A 13,699-nucleotide genomic window follows, 5' to 3' on the forward strand; every position below is an offset into this window, starting at 1 on the left:
TTTGCACAAAGTCTGCCATGAAGGGATGACCAGGTTATAACTCTTTCCTTATCAAAACTCAAATATTTCTATATCAGAAACGTTCCATAACATGTCAAGTCCAATTATATATGAACCAGGAAGCAAACAGATATTACAAAAATTCCTTGACAGGAATATTTGCAGAAAAATATTTCAGCCCAATTGACATTTACTCTTCATAGGGCTAGAATAAAGAAAAAGCTTATAACTTCTTCACATTCTTCTTAACCTAAAAACATATCTATTATTAAAAGGGTTACTATATCAAATTCACACCATGCTATTTGTATTCTTTATTAGTAACAACATTTACAAACAGGACACTGACATCAAACTTTGTAATAATGTTTTTAAATTTAAATTTATTATGGCTTTAAGGAACTATGGAATTAGGCATCCAAGCTCTTTTTAAATGACATTTTTTAAATTATCCATTTCAAAGTACTGTTCAATGTTGTATACACTTTCATTTTCAATATAAAAACATGAGAACAATTTGTGATTTTATGTATTCTCACAGAGTGAAAAAGAAATGGCAAATCAAACTCCCAACCCCAATATCTGGGTAATCGAATCAAATATTTTAAAGTTGATTTGTTGTGTGTCTGTCTCTGTGTCTGTGTGTGCATACCTTTATTATAATTAACTACTATGTGAGCATCTAAAACTGATCTGAGCTCTTATTGTTGCCCGAACCCTTCAAATTTCACAATTTTATCATTTCTTCTCTATTACCAAACCTTCTGATTTAAACGTTACCAGAAGTGCTGAACCAGTATGACTGTTTCTTTCTTCAGTAATATCTACTTCGGATTAGCTAGATCTAAAGCTAAGAGTGGAATCTGGCTTCCTCCCAAAGAAGCTACGATGAACTCCTATGAACACTATTTTGGATAGATGCACCCTGAGGAGTTCATTCTGTAAAACAGAAATATCTGAGGTTATCCCCAAACCCACTCCACTAGGGCTGACTTTAGAAAGGCCTCTTGAACATATAATTACAGTTTTATGCTTCACAGCAGTACATTTTGAATTTAGATAGGTCTAAATCCAAAGAAAATTAAAAAAGGATTTTCCAGGAAGCCTTTAATATTAAACCCAACTTAAATCTAAGGTGTGGTTTTAGTCTTTGACAAAAAAAAGATGTCTCCCAAACATGTATTTTTTATTCCTGATTCTGTGAAAAGGCTTCTGAAGACCAACTTTCGCTTCCATCCAACCGAGGCCCTCACCACTTGGTGCTCGGGGCTGTGTAATTATTTTGATTTTAGTGTTAAAGAACGAGTGGGGCGTGTTTTCTCTGGATGCGTTTTATGTTCCCCCAGAATATACAGCGCTTCCTTCAACCCTCACAAGAGTCCCGAGATGGGCGGCACAGGCAAACCTCTCCATGCTGCTGATGAGCTTCTTAGCCGACCACTTGCCAAGTTGGCTGGTTGTAAGTAAAGCTATTGATACCAGAACCAAATGCTCAAGTCCAGAACTTCCATATTTTTATGCAAAAGCATCAAAAAGGTGTGTGGGTCCTCACTGATTAACAAACCTGTTGATTTTGAACATATGAATGGAATAATCCACACATGAGTTTTTACCGCTGGAGGTCGGCCACATTAATCTCTACCGAAATTGAGAGATCACTTGCAAATGATGACCATAAATTGGCCCTCCACTTGTTTTAGACGACTAAGCACCTAACTGGCCCTCACTGGGCAACTATTTTTCTGGTGGGCAAGAGAAAGGAACTTAAAAACCCACAGTTGCCATGAGAGTGACGTGAGAGAAAGCTGGTAGATTCCCGTAAGTCTGGGGGAGAAAAAAAGAATTCCCAAGGAAATTACTAGGAGATGTAGGTAATATTTGTATTACTGTTTAGATTTTAAACTAAGAAATGAAAAGGTCATACCATTTATTATTCCTATATGGCATATAAATGTAAATGTACTATACTATTTAAACTAGAATCGTGTAATTAAAGAAGTTTACACTTAAAACATACTTCATTTCTCTTTAGGATGACTGCTTTAAATCTAGCAAAAGAGATTCGTCATCATCTACTTTCACGTGGGGTTTAAAAGTAACTTTTAAAGGCTCAGGGGTTGGGATCTCCCCTCCTTCTTGGGGAGGATACACTGCCCTGGCCTCCTTGGGGTCTGTCTCACTGAGCTCCTCAGTGTAGAGCTCACCGACAGGGCCCAGAGACTCGCTCCTGGAAATGATGTCCACACCCATCTCCCTGACCTCTTCAGGACCTTCAGCCACAGTTCCGTCCTTAGCTTTCCGAAGGCCAGGCATCTTAAAAGCTTCCCTCGAGGGAGCGGCATTAGAGATAGATTTCTTAAATCTCTCCCCTGACTGTTTGAGCCTCTCCCCTGACTGTTTGAGCCTCTCCCCAGACTGTTTGAGCCTCTCTCCCCCCGTCTGCCTCAACCTCTCTCCTGACTGCCTCAACCTCTCTCCTGACTGCCTCAACCTCTCTCCTGACTGCCTTAGCCTCTCTCTCCTCTCCGGGGTCACTATTCTAGTTCTAATTCTGTTGACTTTCTTGTCAAAATTCTGCCGAGTCTTCTGCATGTTTTCTTTGGAAAATGCCTTTTTGATATTATCAATGCGCTCCTTGCCTGACTTTCTAAGCCTGGAAGATTTGCTTTCTTCAACGTAATATTCTTCATCCGAAGACAGATCTATTGGGGGATCAAAGATCTCCTCCTCTTCCTCCTCTTGATTCTCAGTTAAGTTTTTGTCTTTAACAATAGACAGGGATGTCGGACACCGAATCTCCTCCTGAAGGAGAAAAAAAGAAAGCATGGTAGAGATCAGTTCTTTTACTTTCTGCAACACCTTTTAAATCTCCTCTGCAGGCTGTGTATCCTCTGTCCTCTCCTTAAAAGTCAGTATTTCATTGTGTTTCTCTCTCCTTGGCCCGTTTTTCTTCTTCATCTCCCAAGCTCACCTCCCGAGCAACCGTATCCGCTCCTCTGCCTTCAGATCCAACTGTTAGCAAACTTACAAATATTTTCTCTTCACCTCTGCCCTTCTCCTAAGATAAAGACACATTTTTAAATAATGGACAGACTTCTCCATGTAGATGTAACACAGGCATTTCAAACTTACCATGTCCAAACCTCAAGGCCCATCATCATTCTCTCCACAGCGACTTCTTTACTTCTTCAATACCCATCCAGGTGCCACTCAGCTAGAAACCTCAGAATCATCATCCCAGATATTTCCTCTCCTCCTCAGGCCATATCCAACTGCTCACTGAGTACTGTCTATAATACCGCTTAATATTCCTGTTCCCTCCTTCTTTCTCTTGGCCTCTACCAATGTCTTAATTCAGGCCCTTGTCACCTGGGCCCTGAAATTGTGCAGTCTCTCTACCTCCAAAACATCACTTAAGCATTTCCTGAGGAACACTTCTAAAACACAGTTCTAATCACATCCTTTCTCTACTTTAAAACTTTGGGGGAGCTCATCAATACTCAAAAGGATAGCGTTCGAATTCTTTAGTATGATTAGAAGGCTCTTCAGTTTGAGCTAAACCACTTTCCCGCACCTCCAGTCCAGCAACACATGGCTGCTCTCAAGTCCTCAGACATACAACAAAAACACTATATACACGGTTCTTGCTACTGTAAATGCCCCTTCGTCTCTTTTCAGCTTTGCAAAAAATATATATATATATATCTTTCTTCAAGAATGGATTCAATGTCCCCAACTTCCCCCAAGAGGACAATTGTCTCCAATTTACACCAAAATGTCATGTACATACCTCTATTTATAGCATTTATCACAGTTTGAATTGAACTGGAACTCTGCTTATTTATAAATGTCTCCCTGAGGCTTTCGCTCAATGGTAAGTTCCATAAAAGCAGAGATGTGTCTTATTTATGTTTTACACCCAGAATGACTGTTGGATCAAGTAAAGAGGCTTAAGCCTTCATCCAGCAAATAGTTACTAAGCACCTACCATGGCACCAGTTAATGTTCTAGGAACTGAGACTCTCCTATGAAAAACAGAGGAAAAAGAGCTTATAGTCTTGGAGAGAGAAACATTAACGAGTTAAATATATAGTATGTTGGATGATGCTAAGTGCTAAGGTGAAAAAAAAAAGCAGGGGAGAGGGATATACAGTGACTGGGAAGGATGCTCAGAAAGGCCTCACTAAAAAGGTGACATCCCAGCCTAGACCTGAAGGTAATGCATATATCTGGGAAGGAAGGAGAAACAGCAAGGAAGGCAGTGTGGCTGGAGCAGTGATCAAGGGGCAAGAAGAGGAGGAGAGAGGACAAGAGAGGTGGCAGGAGGGCCAGACCATGTAAAGGCTCTGTAACCGATATCAAAGACTATGGCTCTTATTTTGAGTGGGAGAAGAAGCCTTTAAAAGAGTTTTGAGGAGAGTAGTGACATGACTTGACCTCTGTTGTAAAAGGCTCACTCTGTTGAAAATAGGCAAGATAAGAAGCAAGGAGAACAGCTGGAGACCACTGGGATTAATCAGATGAGAGATGGATCAGGGTGTTGGCAGAAGTGGTGCTGAGAAGTGGTCTGATTCTCCATCCACTCTGAAGTTAGGAGTCAGCAGGATTTGCTGTTAGATTTGGATGTGGAGTGTTAGAGGGTGTCAGGGATAATTCTCAAGCACGTGGCCTAAGCAAGTGAAGGGCAGATTTGCCATTAAATGACAAAGAAAGCAAGAGGAAGAGACTGGAGGGGGAGCATGTGATGTGAACATGATGATTGTGAGATGCCCAATGACATCCAAGCAGAGATGTCAAGTAGGCAGCTGAGTATATAAGTCTGGAATTCAGAAGGGAGGTCTGTACCAGAGAGAAAAATTTAGGAGTCATTAGCATAAAGATGAAATTAAAAATCATGAGAATAGATGAAAGACGTCTCCAAAATATTGAGTGAATAGGTCTATACGTTGCTATTCAAAACTTGTATATTTTCAAGCAATGCCTCCGATAAGAGCCTAATATCCAAAATATACAAAGAACTTATATAACTCAATAACAACAAAAAACCAAACGATCCAATCAAAAAATGGACAGAGGACCTGAACAAAATTCTTGAGACTAAGGTGTGTTTCAGAATTCAGAATATTTCAGATTTGGAGAAAATGTCATATATAACATTCTCAGTGAGATCTTGGGAACAAACATTTTTGTGGCAGGAAATATGAATATTAACTCTAAGGGGGAATTAAAGACTGTAAATGTCTTTATGCTAATTCGGGGCAGATTTTGCCACCAAATGAGTTCAGGTCAAGCTAGGTCTTGCTGCCAAGTAAGTTACGAATTATTTTTTACTTTTAGAAATGTTTGGATTTTGGTGTTATAAATATATTTTGGACTGGTAAATAAGAAGAAAGATGAGAAAGAACCAAAAGGAGAAATATCAGCCAGTGAGGTTGGAGAAATCTGAGAGAGAAGGACCTCCCAGAAGCCAAAAGAAAACAAGTTTCAAGAAGAGAGAAAGGACCAACTGTCAAGTGTGTCAAAAGGATAAGGATGAGAACTGAACTTGGGAACATGGCAGACACTTGTCACTTTGAGAACCAGCACAGAAACATAGCTGCTAAAGGAACTCAAATCACTATTTAGTGATTATTTCTAAAACTAAACGTTTAAAGATCATGAGACTTTTAACTAAGCCCATGAGTTGAAATTTCTAAAAGAAACTGTGCTCTTAAGATCCAGATTAAATTTGTTCAAAAAACAAAAAATGAGTAACTATGTAAGAAATACACTTACATGTATTTTGAAACCTATCAGCCTGATAGTCAAGAAGGTACCCCTGGAACCTTATTTCTTTGGATACTTATTTAAAATTAAATTATTTGGCTATAGGATTGGAAAGTTTAGGACCTTAAAAAAAAAAAAAAAAAAAGAGGAAGGTGGGTGTCTCATAGCTCTCTGATGAATCAGAAACAGCAAAATTATTCCTCTCCTTTCCTGACACCTGCTGCAGGGCATAGCTTTAACAATGCTAAGTGGGCTGGTATGGCCCAAGAAGGTATAATTAGAAAAAGAAAGAGCCATAGAATAATTACTGCTTGGTAGTGGGGAAAACCCTCAAGATCCTGCTGTGAGATCAGATATAGGTTAACTCAGGAATCACATACACTGTTTCAATTGCACGACAAATTATATAAAAGCAGTCTTTAAAACAAAACAAAAGAGGCAGAGTCAGAGAAAGTACTTGTTATGTGGATGTTTTTGTTGCAACCCTTGTGAGTCAGAGATGCCATGAGTCAATGATGAATATACTGTAATAATAATTGAAGAGTACAAGGTTGAATCCCAGTTGATTTCCGAATATAATTATTACATGTAAAATGATGATTTTTCATAACAAAATGAGTACTTTCGGTCAGAGTAAAGTGGCTGTGATTGAACATCATAGTAATATAGTTAGGGGAACTTGGAATATATAGATGTTTGGAACTTATTATTAGGGAATGGCCAAATATCTCATTTGGCAACCACGGTCATGTGGTTAGTAAGCTAAATCATTAGAAGATATGGCGAGACTCTGGGCTTACATGATGAGAAGGTCATCAAGGTGAAAGTGTTCAAAGAGAAATGATAACTGTATGAGAAATAATAAATAGTTTTTTAATGCTGATGTCCAGGAGTAAGTGAGAGCTCAGCGATACACAACAGTGGGAGATAAAATGCCAAGAAAGATTGCCACCAAAAGATATATCCAGGGAAATCTTTTTGAGGAAAGACCCAAATGTAAATGAACATACACTATAGCTGAATTGCTCAGCTTCAAGTTAATTTTAGTTAAAAGGGGCATTCTCAATATAACTACTTATACATATTAACTATGAGAATGAATTATAAGAATTAACTTTAACTCTAAGAATAACCATGTGAATACTGTATGGTGTTCTAACATCTCGTGAATCATCAAATCCGAGTTCTATATCCATTGTAATTTCCTTTATTTTTTCTCTACAAGCTCTCCCAGTTATCACAGACAGCAAGTGCTTACTGATGAACTGGGCTTTCTCTGAGCAACTTAATGTTACAGAATGCTCAAAGCATTCTATCTTACAAGAAAAGAGATCTGACCTAAACTAGAGCCTTTCAGTTGCTTTTTTATACTATCTTCTACTGGATCAAGTAATTATGGGAGTTCAAAGAAAGGAGAGAAATAGCAAGTTTCAGAGAATTAATAGGTGAATATAGAACTTTACAAACAAGAATTATGTCAATAGACAAACAAGAGTTAATTAGAACTTTTCAGAAACTTCTTTGCTCTAGCCTCTCTAAATCTTGATGGGAACCTAGTCCGCTCCTGGCACAAAGATTCTCAGGAAAAATGCTGGATACCAAGAATGTTTGCTAGTATGTCCCATGCAAGTGCAGGGTGACATATACCCATTACTGTTAAGGCCCCTGGATACTGCATTCTCCAATACCAAATCTAGATCCCCAGGACACACACTAACACTGAGACTGGCCTCTAGAGTAAGGTGACTGATTTCTTTCAAATTTTTAAGTCTGAAGTAGGGCTTCCAGGGACCTGGAAGGAAAGGGAAATGGTAAAGGACTTCAAATAGCATAGTCCAACCCATCTACTTTTGAAATAAGCAATACTTCTCTCTCTTCCCTATTCTTCCTCCTAAATAACCCATAGCCTCTTTAAAAGAAAAAAGTCCAAAATACCACTCACTATCAGTCAACAGAGGGCTATGGAGAATTGACTAATGTGTAAAGAATTGCTGTGGGGAGTTATCGCCCACATCCCTAGTGTCTTACAAATATCTGCCTACATAATCCAGCTGTGTTCCTATTGCATTTCGTATTTATTCTTCTAGGTTTATTTCCTATGCATATGGATAGCAATCCATTTTAAAAATACAGTGTGATAACACTGTATATGTACACCAGCAAACATCCCTGAATACATTACCGATTTTATATTTAGAACAAATTCTTTGACATGAAATTTTGGGGCCAAAAGGTTTGTGAAGTTTTAAGGTTTTTAATACACACTCACAAAACCACCCTCCAGAAATGTTGTACCAATTAATACTCCTATCAGCAGAACACTGAAGTGCTATGTTTTCTCACCCTTAACCTTCAAGTGTATATTTTAGTAATTACAAATATTTAAAGAAGTGAAAGTGAAATTCTGCTCATTTATTTTGTCTTTTGTGAGCTGTCTGATCATGACTTTCTCATTTTTCTACCATGACAGGAGAGTTTAACTTTTTCCTTTTGATTTGTAAGTGTTTTAAAATATATTATAGATATTATGCATTTCCCATGAATATGCTATTTCAAAAAATATGAGTGTCAATGGTACAGTAATATAGCAACTTAGCTCAATATACAATGCCACACAAAAACCGTTAAATCAGCTAAGTAAAATGACTTTGTAATCAAAATAAGGAATCACTTATGTGACTCTGTATAACTATAATAAGAAAAATAACAATTGCCTGATTCACTATGAAATAGTTTATTATTGTGACGCATATCTAAAAATTCCAATACACAGATTATATTGTGAAAAGCTTATATATTACTGTTTAGGGCTTTCCTGGCTCTCCATAATAATAATAAAAAACACAAACTGTGAAGCTACTAGTCCTCAGTTTCCTTCTTTATACAGTTCAAAGGTGTTTTAAACTAGAGGCTTCTCAGGTCTCTTCTAGTTCTAACATTCCAAAGTCTCTGAGAGGGCATCACACTAATATGGCTGATATGCTGAAAAAAACCTTACCAATATTAAGTTTCGAAAGCAAGAAATAGCCTCAGCCATGACCCACAGAGTTCATATTACACAAAATGGTTCAGAGGTTCAAAATGCTGATGATAGTATGTTAACATAGAAATGGTTTTACACTGAGGTCTCTGCTGATACAGAATTCCACTACACGAATACATACCTATACATATACATAGTTTAAGATGCAACGCTGGAAACCTCGGATAGGACTCGTTGGCAATTAAAAGAGCTGAAGGATTGCAGGAGCAATTAGGGTAAACTCAAATGCAGGCTTACCTGGAAGATCACCACACGAAATTTGTTCTTCTTCATTATCTCCTCTTGCTTCGTTTCAACTTTTTGAACGTGAACTTGCTGCTTCTCCACCCGGGCCTTCACGTCTTTGATGTGAGCGCTGACTTTTCGGGTTTTTTCAAACAACTTGTTAATGACATAGCTTGTATTGCTGTGTGACTGGGAAAACTTCAACAGGTCGATCTGGACAGATTTGATGGCATTTTCCATTCCCCTGTGTCTCTCCTCTATTCTCTTCTGGCTCGCCTGCACGCTGTCCACAATGGCGGCAACTTTGTCCAACACAGTCACAATGGTAAGGGCAGCGTCTTGGTCTTCATCATCTGTTACACTTGACAGGCGATTCTGGTGGATCTTATCAGCACTTGAAGCAGACCCGTTATGTTCCATTTTATTTATTTCTCAGTGAAAGGTGGCCTACCACGATCAATGCTGGCACTTGGAGCAAAAAGTTAGCTTAAACAGGTGACAGGGTTGTTTAAAGAGCTGGAAGCCCCACCCCTGGAGACTGGTCAAGTATTTATAACTACAAATACCCATACGTGACTGTTCTGCAACATGAACCCTTGCAAAGCACTGGGGACTGTTCCAAACATGCTTATCGACTGACTAAGGGACTCAAATAAGACTGCGTGTATGGAAGAGGAAAGCTTTTTTCAAAAAAGTTCACTAAAGCCACCATGTTACTAACATTAAGCATAGAAGCCAAATGACCAAAACTGCAAACTCCAAATGTTGGGTGAAGTTTCTGTCTTTAGATAATTTCCAGCAGTATTTGTAAAAGCAAAGGGGAATTCTGAACTAAAATCTGCTTTTTCTATTAATTTCATATATTAAATGCACTGACATATCAATATCAAAGAATGTAGTAAATAAACACACCAAAAGAGACCATGTAGTGAAAACATTATATTATAACATGCTTTTCCAAATCAAATATTAAAATTAATATTTAATTTTGAACATATTAAATTCTACATGCATACTTCTGAATATCTAAACTACATGTTAAACAGCTGAATACACTCTACTCACACTGCAGATCTTTAAACATCACTATCTATTAGTATAGCTATTACTACAGGATGAATTTAGATAGAGGTCTTAGGTAATTTTTAAGCTCACTTCAAGAGCACCAATCATTAACAATCATTTTTGCATTTTATTCACAAACACTGATACAATTTATTTATGTTAAAGCAAGTATTTTCTTTAAAAATTACTGTGTATTAAAGTGGTTTAACTGAAAGAATAGGCTTTATTCCCATCTGTTTGTTATACTATTTCCACAATATCTAAATCTACTTTTCAGTGATCTCTGTTCCATCATTACTACCAGATACTTTTTTGAATTATCAGAATTACTTTTCAAAGAGAGGAATAATCAAATTCCAGTCCATACATCTTATAAATATTTTACATCTAACACACACAGCTTTACAGTTCATGCGATAGGCAGTGTCTAAAAAATCAGTTACTAAATCTCGAAAACATTTAAATGTTTATTTAAACACAGTGCCTTCTAAATTTTGTTTTGTAAGAAAAGTAATCTGTAAACATCTTTACCTTTAGTTCATGCTTGGTCATTTGCTGTGGTCATTGTGGAAGAAGTGGGTATGACTTTGTAACCATTTGTGAAGTGGTCCATCTTTGCAAAAATATTACATTCCATGGGTAAAGAACAAGTCTTAGAATTACCATGTGGTACAAATTTGTGAAATCAATTTTTGTATTTAAAAACAGAAAACAAACTCTACTAAACAGTCCAAAACTGTCGTAGCTGAATATTCTAAATACGAGCCAACAGTACTACACTAAAAAAATGTCCAAAAATAAGGCCTCTGAAATAAATATTTCCATTCTTTAAAAAAAGACATAATAAATGTACATCACATGGTCAGTGTAAATATAAAAGTCATCATTTTAAACCATTCTGGATGACGTATCTGAAGTAAAATGACCTAGGTTTTGCTTCTGTCGTCGTCCTCTATTATTTTTAGGGCATTTTCTGTTGAGTTAAAAAAGAAGATAAGAAAATGTCATTTTGTTGAGGATATTTCAAATGTTTCCAAAGTAGTGTACATTTCACACATAAAGCCATATAGCATATCATCACATGAAAAGGAAACAGGATGCTATTTGATGCAAGACAAGACGAGGCCCGACACATCAGACGGCCATCCTCCGGACAAAGCTGGGAGATGAGAGGGTTAGATACATGATGCAGGTATGGACACAAACGAAATTCATTCCTGGGGTCTCTACTACTGACTTGCATCCCAAGAGGAATCCTCATCCTGCCTCTGGCCCAGCAAACTCCCTGCCACAGTGACTGATAACATATAAACCCGTGACAGTAGAAAAGATCATGGCCTACATACTTTCCTCCCGAGATGACAAGAACAGTTTAGATGAAAGGAGAAATCAGGAAGAAATATGCTTATTTAACTTCCGATGTGAATACATAGGAAATACCTAAAGATTGTAGACAATGACTCAAAAGAAGTCCTTCTATACCCTGCTTGGGCAAACCACAAAACCCAATAAAGAACAGCCGTGCTGGGGATAAGGGGTATTCCTGGACTCTGTTCTCACTTTACCATACATGCTTCTCTACCGTGGTATAAATCTCATTGTGTTGTGGCTACACTTGTGCCTGCCCACTAGAATGGAAACATATGAGCTCTTACTATGCACAAAGCGCTGTGCTACACTATGTGGAGAGATGACGCCTGACAATTCTGAGCTTGAGCTCTGCTAAAAACTAGCTGTGCAACCTCCTTTTCCTACATATAAAATATTAAGAGTTGGACCAACCTCGCCAGCAAGGAATTTATAAACTAATGCAATAAAATCTTGAGATGGTGAGTACTCCTAAAGTTCCATGGTTTTATTCAAAGAACACTGCTTTGCCTTGATTTAAAAGCGTCGATGGTAATAGCTCCGTTTTATACACTGTTTCTCACAAATTTTACCTAATTCTCATAAAAATACTCTGAGGGAAAAGTGCTGGAATCATGTCTATTTCATAAATGGAGAAACTGGTTGAGAGGTCAAGCGACCTCTTTAACTGTCACTAATTCGCCATGACCTTGGAAAAGTCCCAACTTCCTGGGGCTATGGTTTTTTCATCCATAAATTAAGGGCTAGGATGGTATTCAAGGTCCCTGCCAATCTGTTATTCTGAGTCTAAAAACATGAAAGAAGATTCCAAACCTAAAAGATGAAAAGTTTACTCATGCGGCCTTGGTAAGTGGGTCAGGGGAACATCCTTTTAAAGGAAGATTCCTCACATGTAACAGCTACCATGGGATAAGTGAACAGCTGTTCCGTAATGGACTGCGTGGGAGAGGCACTCCTTAAAAATTCATAATTATCATATTCTAAATTCAAGACAGCAAGATAGTCTAGGGGAGAAAATACCACAATAAAAAGGCAGGCCTCAAGGAAAGATCTATGATAAACTCAATGAAATGACCCTTCAGTCACGGAGATGGTGGGCAGTGAAAATACCATAACACAGTTAATAATACCCTGTGATGTCTAAGTGTCTGTGAAGACAGCAAATGGGTTTGGGGTACAAACTGCAGAGTACTAACTTGAAGACTTCCCATCAGGTCATTTTAATTTAATACTTGAAGATTATAGCACACTGAGAACAGAAGCTCAGAGCTGGATAAAAGGCTGGGTTGGGATTCGTAAAAGGGCTTAACCATCTCTACGGTCTTGGGTAAGGTACCTCCCATCCCAGGGCTTGTCTCCTCACTCCTCTAGAATGAAGCTGAACTCATAAGTTGCATCTCACTGACTCTAACATCCTTGGACCTTCTTAAAGACGACACTACCATGTGGCCTCAAAATCTTCCCTTACCTTTACCTTATTTCTTTCACCTTCCAAATCATTTATTACCCAACTTCTGCTTTACTCTAAGTATGTCCTAAATGGTCTCCCCGACCTCACATTTCCTTTCCTCCAATGATTTTTGCAAATGACCCTCAGATTAATGCTGAAAAAAATGTTTCGTATGAAATTCCTCCCCTGTTCAAAATCCTGAACTGCTACAAAACCAAGTGTGAACCTTGCTCTCCATGCAGTGGTCACACTTGGCAAATCTATTTCCCAAAGTGACACAACATGGACCTTCCACTAGATGGTTCAGTGAAAAGAAAAATGGTTTGGGAATCAGGCAGCACTGCATTCAAGTCCAGGCATTTCCACTTACTGGTTTGGATGAGCACACACAAACGACCATACACAAATTCCTTAACCTCTGAGCCTATATTAAACAGCCATGGACAGGCCTGCTGTTGCATGTTTTTTCCATCTCCTCTTTCTGCTGTCATTACTTTTTATATCATTACGTCCCTACTTTTAATCAACTGCCCAATTTTATACTCAATAGTCTTGCCTAAGGGCACATCTTCTGTTCTATAAAGTCCACTGACTTTAGTGCCTAAATTTTATAACAAATATCTGTTACTCAGATAACAATTTTTTTTATCATTTCTAGATTTATCATTTCAGCTCCAGATGGCTGAGACTACTGGAGGTCTGGCCTCTATCCAGCCTTGGAGAGAAGAGCCATAAATCCATTATGGCCTGCCAATATCTGCGCTTGATGTACTCCAATCCCC

At 38.1% G+C, this 13,699-nt stretch overlaps 2 protein-coding genes across 3 annotated transcripts in view; both read right to left on the minus strand.

Annotated features, from left to right (window-relative positions):
• Positions 1–356: 356 nt before the first annotated feature.
• On the minus strand, positions 357–9,812 carry CAVIN4 (caveolae associated protein 4). The gene is made up of 2 exons (XM_039855709.1): positions 9,047–9,812; positions 357–2,802 (listed from the first exon to the last, which is right to left on the minus strand). Exons 1-2 carry the CDS (start codon positions 9,452–9,454, stop codon positions 2,029–2,031), a joined length of 1,182 nt encoding a protein of 393 aa, XP_039711643.1. The 5' UTR covers positions 9,455–9,812; the 3' UTR covers positions 357–2,028.
• A 148-nt stretch (positions 9,813–9,960) lies between these two features.
• Positions 9,961–13,699, minus strand: part of TMEFF1 (transmembrane protein with EGF like and two follistatin like domains 1) — a 78,464-nt gene continuing 74,725 nt past the window's right edge. For both annotated transcript variants that reach the window (XM_039855720.1, XM_039855728.1), the window contains one exon: positions 9,961–11,072. In XM_039855720.1, coding sequence (XP_039711654.1) covers positions 10,988–11,072 — 85 coding nt within the window. In that variant the 3' untranslated portion in view covers positions 9,961–10,987. The remainder of the gene's footprint in view (positions 11,073–13,699) is intronic.

This window comes from Pteropus medius, unplaced genomic scaffold (genome assembly GCF_902729225.1).
Source record: "Pteropus medius unplaced genomic scaffold, Ma_sr-lr_union100, whole genome shotgun sequence".
NCBI classification, from domain to species: domain Eukaryota; kingdom Metazoa; phylum Chordata; class Mammalia; order Chiroptera; family Pteropodidae; genus Pteropus; species Pteropus medius.

Coding starts and splice junctions, on each gene's coding strand:
- CAVIN4 (XM_039855709.1), bottom strand. CDS start 9,454: ATGGAACATAACGGGTCTGCTTCAAGTGCTGATAAGATCCACCAGAAT. Junction 2,803..9,046: donor TTCGTGTGGTGATCTTCCAG/GTAAGCCTGCAT, acceptor TTTCTCCTTCAG/GAGGAGATTCGGTGTCCGAC.